Raw genomic sequence first — 10,907 nt, 5'->3', positions numbered from 1 at the left:
GGTGGAGGTACGTCCTGTTAAACGCGTCTGTATCATTGATATTATTTGAACGACGAGTAAACTGATTAGTGATTATTGATTAAGGGACCATCGAAAATCGAACGCACATGCGTAGGCTGCGACACCGTCGCGTACGTTCATCATTTTATCAGACACAAAACGAAAGTAAACGGAATATTGCGTATCAGGTATCACGTCCATATGCAATTGCAGGTTAACGTCTTTTGACTTATGAGCTGAACTGATTTTCCTATCGATATCACAATATCACGGTCCAGCACTCGGATGTCTTGAGCTTGTACAGTTAAATAATTAATTGTTACGGTAATAACGAATTACATAGCAATCAGATATCACGTGCGCGGCCCGACTGCACGAAACGACCGAAGCGAATTTCACATTTTTGGATTCAGTCGTAGTTGCCAGAATGTACGTAGTATAATATTAATTATTTTTATTTTTAAAAGTTATTATTATGTAGGTATTTCATGCTTTGGATTCGTCCCAAGTATTTTATAATTTAAGGCGATAGGTACTATGGATCTAACATATAACATGGAAGTAAATACATTACACAAATATTGTGAATAAAATACTGTTGTATGTGATAGCGCACTCATTTCACCACTTTAAAAAAAATTGTATTTGTTTTTTTTTTAATGTTTAAGCATTCAAAAGTCAAACTAGATAGTTGATTTGTTTTTGAGAAAATCATTATTCAAACAATTTTCATATTTTTTTTTTACAACTCATTACACTGCAGTTTCATCTCAAATGTCCGGTTCAAAATATTTGGGTGGTCCTGTTGTGTCATCGACTGTAAAACGTTATGACAGAGTAGATTTTTATTTTATAGTTTGTGTACTTTTCGTAAGATATTAAATTTTTTTTAAAACACGTGTTGCTCATACTTAATCACTCAATCACCTTATTGTAATGGTTTCTGTGCCAAAATCAACTAGATAGGTGTTGTATTCCCTTTTCGGTTATGTCTGTTGTGGGTTTGTAGATTTGTCTTTGATGTGGAAACAACTATATTATTTTTTTGATTGATTCCCGGAGGAACTTATTAGGTAATAAATAAATAGTCTTTGATTAACTTAACTAAATACTTTTATTGAATACGAATTCACATGAGTCCTGTGTGTAATATAAAATACGACTGCCGGCGACGCTAATTCGGTATATTGTTATTGCGTTGACGGACATTGACAAAAAGTGCTTATTGTGTTTATTGTACTAATTACTAAGAAATTATAAACAGGGGTTTGTAACATAGGTTAAAAAAGTTTTAATTAAATACCAAAATAGGTACCTCGTAATATAAATATTGTTTAATTTTATATAAAAAAAAACAATACTACAGTATCTAAACTTTTTAATGAGTGATTTAATTTTTTTAAGTTTTGCAACATATTTATCCACTTGTTCTTCGTATTAAATCTTTTATATTCATCCTCAATCAATTAAACTATAAAATGAATTTTTTTTGGTTTCCCAGTCATATTGGAATACATGGTAATGAGGTTGCTGATAACTTAGCTAAGTCCAACTCTCATCTAATTTGACCTTTTCTTACACATTTACCACACTCTGACTTCATCCCTTTTTAAAAACGTTATTTATCTAATCTGTGGTCTTCCTATTTGTTGAACATCCCTCCTAACTTCATTTCAATGTAGGTATACAACTCTCAATATCATAAATAAAACTTGGTTTACTAACCTGAACTTACAATGAACAGAAATAGATAGTTCAATTTAATCGCTTACGGGTTTAGTATAGAATATTTCTTACCTAACAACCTTACTAACCTAGTTACTCTTTTAAATTGGACTAAACGATTTATATTTTTGTATTCTTCATTTAAATTACTGTTTCTGTGACCTCTCTCATATTTTATTTAAATATCCTGCTCTACAGGTTAAACGGCAAATGTTATTCAACAATCTTAAATCATTTAATATTCCTTTCATCTTCACTTTATTTTAAATACCAAATCAGTTACAGTTGTAAAATTTATAATCGTTTTATTTTGGAGGCTAGCTTTAAAATCCAGTTTAAGAATTGATGTATTGGTAATTATATCTTGTATTTTATTTCATTGTATTCTAGATTAAGATCATTAGGTATTACTATAAAGATATAAATATATTAAAAACATTTTTATAGTTATTGTAGGTACCTATTTACTATTTACACGTCTTACATTTTTACTATGTATAGATTGTTCAGAAAATTTTAATTATCTTTAAATCAAAATTATTATTAAATTGTTGTAAATTTTCTATTATTTGTATATTTTGGAGCTTAGATCTTTTATATATTTGAGTCCTAGTAATGACTAATTCATAAATACTTAATTTTATGTTCCTGTATAAGACAAATAAATTTTATTGATAGACTTTGTTGCATGTTTTTAAGTGGTTTTCTGTTCATCTAATTTGTAGTTAACTAAAAAACAAGTTTGTTTTTATTGTGCCAAATATTTTAGATTATAAAATATTCAGAATAAGAGTAGGTAACTTGTGAGCCGCAGCCAGTTTTGTATACCATTTTTTTTCAGTCCACGCTATTATTTACAATTTCTATTCTTCAAATTTTTATTTAAAAAAAAATGTATTCTTTCTCTACTATAGATTTCTACTACTAATTTTTCAAAAATTGACACTTTAGTAAGTTTGATTTTCCCATTCTTGGCATTGATACTATGATGATAAGTGGTTTTTAAAAAAAAAATCACATATAGGTACAATAGGCACATAGTATATACATTATTGTAGTAAACTGTATAACAATTTATTTATTTAATATTCATTATTTTTCGTTATTAATTATATAAATTGTCTATAATATTAAAAACACTCTTTAAGTCTAAACTGTGATAAAATGTATTAATTTTTAAGATTTGATTTTTATTATAATTTTAATCATCAAGAATTTTTCAATATAATTTTTTTGATTCTAACAACTATTGAAATAATTGAAATTTTTGTGATTTGAAGTTTCTTTATGATTATTTAAAATTTTAGTAATGATATAAATACTATTGTATAGGTATAGTAGGTATTACATTTAAGTTTGTTTAAACAGTTTAAAATATAATTTAATTTTCTATAGTTAACTTTGTAGTGGTAAATTCAATACCATTATAATTATGACAATATTATTGTGTTACTAATATTTAGTGATTAATCATTATTCAGTATACTATGAAATAGTTTGCAACTTATCTCGTATTTTTGTGGAATTTTGTAAAAGTTTAAACTTTGCTTACAAATTACTCTCAAATAAAAGTTTTATATTTCAATCAATGAAAAACTAAAAAAAATTACAATTTTAAGTTTATTTATTTTAAAGAAATAGGTAGCACAAAAACAATCGAAATATTGTTTTTTAACATTTCAATCAAATATCCACGGTTATTAGTAATTGAATTAAGTACAAAAAAAAAATTGGTTTTACGTTAATTTATTTTTGTTTTCTACGATTATTTTGAAAATTATTTTAAATTTAAAATTGTTCTAGTTCTTGAACTTATTTAAAATGTAAAAAAAATGTATCCATTTAAAAACTAAAAGTTGATATCTTACTATGGTAAAATAAAAGAAGGGCATTTTTAAAATGTTTCTTAAGTCTGTGCTATGGTTCTTGAAAATATGTATAAAGCAGATTTCAGGCATCATCTAGATAGAAAAAAATTATCTTTTCCAAATTTTTAAATTCACTGTATAATGTATATAATACATCATATTATACTTTCTTTCGTCATCACTCATACCAGTTTAATATTTAAATAATAATATTTATCTAACAGGTTATAAGTATTATAATTTTGACATTTAACTATGTTTTTGAATTATAAACAGGTTTTCAATATTTTAATTCAAATGAAAAATGAATTCCATTTACCAATATTTTTTTATACTCATATTAATAAAACAAGTAGATATGCGGAAATTACATAGGTAGTGGATTTATCATCAACCGAGATCTTTTTGAAGCCCAGAAGAACATTTTATTTTAATGTCTATTCTTATACAGTATAACTCCAATACGTCTTAGTACAGCTATACAGACATACAGTAGGTATTCAAAATAATAATAAACTTAAATTAAAAGTATTGTTGATACTAATATAATAATATTGTGTTGTCTTCAAAGTCTGAAGAGTGATTGGTAATTTCAGAGCATAGCTTGTTAGCAAAATATATACAGCCATGCAGGTTTAGATTGTAATTATTTGGCACCCTCTGAACTTATTTTCAACTACAGTCACATCTTGACAGGCGTTATATACCTATACATAGAAATATTGAACTATACATTTATAGGCTGCCACTGTTAATATTTCTCGTTTCAATATTTCTTCAATACATAATAATAATGATTACGGATTAACTTATAAAGCAACAAGTAATTTATCAGGAAAATCAATGCGAACCATAAACAGCTTGTTTAAAACATAAATTAAAACACATATTTAATATTATATACCTATGCGTTGGAACTAATGTTTGTCGTTATGCATAGAGAACTTATTCTAGGGTGACCACATTTAAAAAATAAAATACAGCCATACAGGATGAAAATATATAATAATATAATAAGCATGGTTGGGATTTTATAGCATTTGCATATTTCTTATGAGATGCTTAAAAAGTAGCAGAGTAAGCTAAAAATGTGTTTCGTGATACAGAGAACTCAAATTAAAAATTTTATTTTGCTTTTTTTTGCATATTTTCCTATTTTTAGTGCTTTTTTTGGACTTTTTGAGACTTTTTTGCATTTTCACATGTTTTTGAATCAAAATCGGTCATATTTTATGAAATTATATTTTAGTAAACGTGTTTTAAAATTTTTTTCAATCGAATTATTACGATAATTTCGTAGTAGGTATTTGGTTCTAATTTTTGTTATCTGCTGATTTTGTTGGGTTTTTTTTTGTCGATTACTATCTACTGCGATTATTAATCGCCGATTATAAACGAACAAGCGTTGTAGGTATACTTAATTAATTTTAAATTTCTAAATTATTGAATATGAATAATTGATGATATGAATAATTTGTAAGTGATTAAAACATTATTAATTACCTTTTAATTAATAAATTTCCTTTTTTTGTGCATATTTTGTTGTTTTTATTGCATATTTTTAGGGCATATTTAGCAATATATAAGGTTATATTATAGCGCATATTTATGCAATTTCAAGTGCTATAAAATCCCAACCCTGATAATAAGTATTTATTATTATTGTTTTTGGTTTTTAATCAGGTATATTTATTAGATAGTAACTATTCTATAATACATACGGTTTACGTTGTCGACAACAACGTGATGCAACAATAACCATGGTAAAAACAAAAATCCAAAAATACAGTATACAACTAAAAAGTATAGACTCTTATATTATTATTCTATTCAATTATGTCGTACAAAAATATAGTTAAGCAAAAAACAGGATTAATATGAGAAAAACTTGAAATTACAGGACAAAGTGTCCTGAGAGAAGTTTGTTAGGACAACAGGATACAAAGTCGAAATAAAGGACAATCCTGTATAAAACAAGACATATGGTCACCCTAACTTATATGTCTTATCGTGATCCGATGGAATGATATGAGCGGGGCCTGGGAGTATTTGTAATTTGCCTATTTCTCGGACGACAATGATAATTATAATTAGTATAGTTTTATTTTTGTTTATGAAAAAATTTTCAATTTTGAATTCTCTTGGTTGTGATTCGAATTTGTAGCTGATTCTGCAACTTTTTGTAGTACTATATTTTTTTTAGTTTCAAAAACAAAATATGTTTTAAATCTATAATTTTTCACAAATGTTTAACCTTTTAGCTCGTTAATGCTGAACTATTGTTTATCACTAAGGTATAAATACCTATTATTTTATTAATACAATACATTAAATTTTCAACTCATTGGCAGTATTATGATGATTCTATGTTGTAGAACAATAAAATAACGTATTTTATATAGTACCTATTTACCAATAAACAACAATTATCGGTAGTGGTGGGTTTAAAGGGGGGCTATGGGGGTATTAGCAGCCCCCCTTGGAACTAAGCTATCTATATTTTTCTAAGGCGTGTATTATGATATAATATCAATAATTATTATAATATATTGTCAATGAAGAATATGGTTATTTAATATTTATGGAGATTTAAATGCTCTGAATGGCTCTGTAAAATAATTAAATTAGATCGCAAATAATTAGATCGTTAATAATGCAATATAAATATTTTTTAAATAATAGTTCATTTTTGTTATTACATTTATGTGTAAAAAAAAAAAAAGATGATTTACATAATGAGTAAAAACATATCATGTGAATTAAAATTGTATATAGGTTTAAAATATGGATAAGTAAATTTTTGAACCTCAACTAGCTCCCCTCTCTTGGCGAGTGACGAATTACCGTCCCCTGATTATCGGTTATAGACTCAGAGCCTGATTTACCAAATATATGGCCCAAGACAAAATAAAAAATTGAGCGATATGTAATATATTACGTAGTTAGTGTTAGTCACCGGTGGGCCCAGGACGAATGTCTATTTTGTCCGTGCGTAAATATGGCAATAGTTGAACAGTTTTATAGCATACCGTAGTATAGTACATATGTATATGACATTATCATGAATCATGATGCAATCGCTTTTTAAAGTGAATATAATATTATTGTATAATTTAAAAAACAAATGTTTACACCTCCTGCGGGCTCATCTGGCGGGTTCGAATTATGCACGGCGCGTATACATAGCTGGAGAGTATGAGAGGCGGAGACTCATCCGTCCGGCACTTGATCGCTACGTGTATAATATACCTATATCATAATATTACATAATATTATGTGCATATAGTTCGTACCTATACAGTTATAGTACCTATCGTCTATATTTCTATTTACCGTCTGTAGCTATATGTACATTGTACAACTCTACAGCTCTGCGGGTATATAGCTTAAAACGCGCGCGCATAGGCATCACACGTGTGTGCATGTAATGTGTTATATTATGCATATAATATCAGTATATGCTTTTTATGCGCCAACTATTGTTTAATTCAAAATAATATAATAATAATCATAGAACGGTCACTGAACGGCGGCGCACACGGATGTTGTTGGATGGTAGGGGATCGCGGTGTGGCGAAGGGTAACCGTCGTGCTGCGAGGAGTATAATGTATAGAGGATGTCTGTGCCTATATAGGTACCTATACTATATAGCGGCATCTACGGAGCGGGCCATAAACGAATATTTGAACTGTGCGTATGGGCGCGCGGAGGGGAAAAAAACCGTGAAATGTTTTCAAATAATAATAATATAATACGCTTAGGCCTATGTAACGACGTATCTACTATACAGCCGCCGCGGACATTGTACCTATGTGTTATTATCGCTCGTGCGACTGTTTCGTCTAGACGTGTGCGGTGCATAGGCATATTGTAGGCCTTCCTAGCATACATTATATGAAACAGGTAGTGCAATTCCTGCAGTTGCAGCAGTAAAGTAATACCAATTTCATAACCCATACGTCTAATATTATTTTGTTTCCAATAATATAATATATTGTATTCAGTCGTGTGTCTCATCATTAGATTAACCGTATTTAAAAGTATTATTTAACAATAGCTAGGGTTGACACTTTTGTGTAGTAAGAAATATTACGAATAAAATATTAGTTCGGTCGCGGTCGGCTGCAACAACATCATGTCCAACTCTCGTGAGATAGAAGACAATTTTGAAACACTTAAAGATGTGAGTTGCGCGTGGTATTTCAAGTGTTTCTTATTTTTTTTTTTTTATATCTAAATCAACTTTGCATACACGAGTATCTGTGGATTTAGTATTATCTGTATAATTGTATACTCAATTAATCAAGCAACTAATTACTTAATTGATGTTTTAAATGTTTTAAATATTGTATTATTGTTTTATTATAGCTGTCCATCACCATGAGCCAGGCAATAGAACAACTCGAACAGCAGCAGTCCAAATTGGAAAAGGACAATAAAAGGCTAAACGACACCAATGAAATGTTGCTTGAAATTACCAAGAAACAGCGATTGATGGTAGGCACTTCGGATCAATCAAAAGGTAAAAGTGTGTCTTAAACGGATACAAAAAACATTTTTGTTAAATTTGGAAGAATTACAGTACAAACTTCTATTCAGGCAATAATACATACTAATACACTTCATATTTTAGGCATATAAAAAGTTTATTTAGGGTTTGGGCCGTTTGGGGGTTGGATAAAAATAATGATTAATATATTATAACGCTGTATAAGGTACAACATAATGCAAAAAGTTCTTATTTTATTTTATACAAAGGAAATTTAATCAAATTACATTGTATGTATATTGTATATAAGGACATTTTTAAAAATTAAATTATATAGTATGTATGTAACATAAAATAATATAAAACATTTAATTATAAAAAAAAAATTTCTGACATTGGCTTGTCAATCGACATCTTATGAAAAATTCTGAATTTTAGTATAGAAAATTTAAATCTGGCAATCTTGTAAAGCTCAACAATTATAACTTAAGAAATCTAGTTTTAATGTGAATATTATTTAAATTCATTATACTAAATTTGTGCCTGATTGTTGACGTCATTTTACTAATAGAACAAAGATAGTAAATCTGGTATATAAATAATTTACATAAATTATTGCTTTGGAGTTCAGAAGAGGTATTTAAGTAATCTTTTCATTGTTTGGATTTTACGAAAACATTATAATATATTGTATTATATTTTAACAACCAACAAAATATTATTTTTATGTTAAATTTCAATTTTTTTTTTTGTAATAAAATTAAATTTTAGATACTACATCTTCAGAAGATATTACAAACAAATTCCGTGTTTCACTTCAAAAGAAATTCGCCGATCTTGAAAAACAACTGTTGCAAAATCAAACAGCATTCACAGATGACTTCAATTTTGATGAGGCAAGTTAACCATTATAATCCCTTTTTACATTTTTAAATCTTTATTTTAATAATCTATGTCCAATTTTAGAAAGATGCTAAGCAAATGCTTAAATTGAAAGTCCAAATTCACTCATTACTAGAGGAAAACAAATCATTGAAAGACCAGCTTTCAGATTTCCAGAATTTGCATGATCAGGTATCTGTTTACAAACTTGAAAATAAATTTACTATCGTTTAACATAAATTAAATACACAAACTATTTTGAGTATTTTTATGCGATATAATTTTTTTTTTAAGTAATCTAACTCGTTATTAATTGCCTTTGTCTTACTAATCGAGTAATCCATTTAGCTCAGTTATTTTTATCATTAAAATTAATTGGTGTATTATTTATTTTAAATGTTTGATGAAAAAAATTAAAGAATATTATTCATGTTTGTTTCTTTTTATATGTATTAAGTTTGAAGCAAATTATGAGCATTTAAAATTTATAAAAACTTTAATGTCCTCTTAATATTGACATACATTACTACAATATTATTAAAATTAATTTTTAACTTAAGTACAAGACTAATTAATGTTTTTTAATAGATTATGGCTGAAATTCGATCAAAGAACTTGAAGAATGCTGATTGTCAAACTGTAAATAATCAAAAACAGGAAAATAGGACAATTTCTGCCTCTGCTACTACCACTGTTTCACTCGATAAAGATGATTTGCAACCACTTCAGGTTAACGTTATCGACAGTGATGTAGATGAACCGAAGAATGAGTAATGGAAAGTGTTCAAAATATGATAAGAATGATTATATATTAAGTTATGTATTAATTTTATCATTAGAATGCTTATAAAAATGAAATATATTTATAAAAGCAAATTACAAAAAATAATCAAATAAAAAATTGTTTTGATCAAAAATCAAAATGATTTATTCATCTACATTGATTATTTTCACAAAAACTACATTGTTACAATTTTTTTTATCTTTAAGTTATAAGATATATAACCTTACTTAATTTAAGTGGTCGAGTGGACTGTTATTATCTAGAAAAATAATTTGTATCCTCTTTAAGTTTTTTTTTATAATTAATTAATGTTCGAATATATTAAATTTATATTTAATGACTATTTGTATGAATAAAATATTAAATTTATTCATATTTGAAGAAGCTAAAAATATATAGAACATTTAAGTCTCATGAAATCATCAGTTTTATTTATAGTATAATAAGAAAAGGACCGTGCAATATCAAGCTACTCAGATTTTCAAAACTTTTCAAGAAATAAAACTATTTTGTTTATAGTTCCACTTGATTAAGTAAAAATAATTTAGATACATTTACCATACTATAGATTTAGTATTTGCTAATTTAATTTTTATAATTTCTTCGAGATTTTAGCTAAGTTTCATTGTTTTTGGAGTAATTTTGTTTTTGATCAGCATTTTGTAATTGTTAATAATATTCTTTTTAATTCAAGGGATAATTAATTGTTCAAGTTTAACAAAAATGTTTTTATATCTATTAAAATTTAATTCAACATTCTCCAGATAAAAATCTTAAGATTTTATATGATAAAACGATTCTTTAGGTCTTATTATACTGTTATAAAAAAATAGTTTATGTATCTATAACACAAATAATAGTAGAGTTTTCCAGTAATATTGATAAACTTATGAAAAAAATAATAATATTGACAATAATTTAAAATATATGGTGTAGAGGAATAATGGTGGCTGTGACAGTGTTAACAATAGACAACATTTGTGGGATGAGCTAAATAGCTCGGTTGCCACATTTTGCACAAACCTCTTCTGATTCTGAAATAGATTTATAGATATAATTAATTTTTAATACTAACTATATTTTAAGTTGTGTTTTATCAGAAGATCAAAATTGTGAACATTTTAATGCATAAAATAAACTTTAAGTTATACGCTTATA

At 27.0% G+C, this 10,907-nt stretch overlaps 1 protein-coding gene across 2 annotated transcripts; it reads left to right on the top strand.

The window, feature by feature from the left end:
* Positions 1-10,907, top strand: LOC107164630 (uncharacterized). Of its 2 annotated transcripts, none has more exons than XM_015512517.2 (5): positions 1-429; positions 7,963-8,116; positions 8,855-8,979; positions 9,050-9,157; positions 9,554-10,907. In XM_015512517.2, exons 2-5 carry the CDS (start codon positions 7,975-7,977, stop codon positions 9,737-9,739), a joined length of 561 nt encoding a protein of 186 aa, XP_015368003.1. In that variant the 5' UTR covers positions 1-429; positions 7,963-7,974; the 3' UTR covers positions 9,740-10,907. The 2 variants fall into 2 exon arrangements, with proteins under 2 accessions (XP_015368003.1, XP_015368002.1); XM_015512516.2 differs by lacking the exon at positions 1-429 and adding an exon at positions 7,405-7,777.

Source organism: Diuraphis noxia, unplaced genomic scaffold, assembly GCF_037042655.1.
Source record: "Diuraphis noxia isolate RWA-SAM2 unplaced genomic scaffold, SU_Dnox_SAM2 contig0001, whole genome shotgun sequence".
Taxonomy (NCBI): domain Eukaryota; kingdom Metazoa; phylum Arthropoda; class Insecta; order Hemiptera; family Aphididae; genus Diuraphis; species Diuraphis noxia.
This window is presented reverse-complemented; position numbering and strand designations above follow the sequence as displayed.

What these genes read in the sequence shown, in the direction of transcription:
- LOC107164630 (XM_015512516.2), top strand. Translation starts at nt 7,730, where the DNA reads ATGTCCAACTCTCGTGAGATAGAAGACAATTTTGAAACACTTAAAGAT. An exon ending in CACTTCGGATCAATCAAAAG is followed by an intron (nt 8,117 to 8,854) that starts GTAAAAGTGTGT and finishes ATTAAATTTTAG; the next exon opens with ATACTACATCTTCAGAAGAT. An exon ending in TCCAGAATTTGCATGATCAG is followed by an intron (nt 9,158 to 9,553) that starts GTATCTGTTTAC and finishes GTTTTTTAATAG; the next exon opens with ATTATGGCTGAAATTCGATC.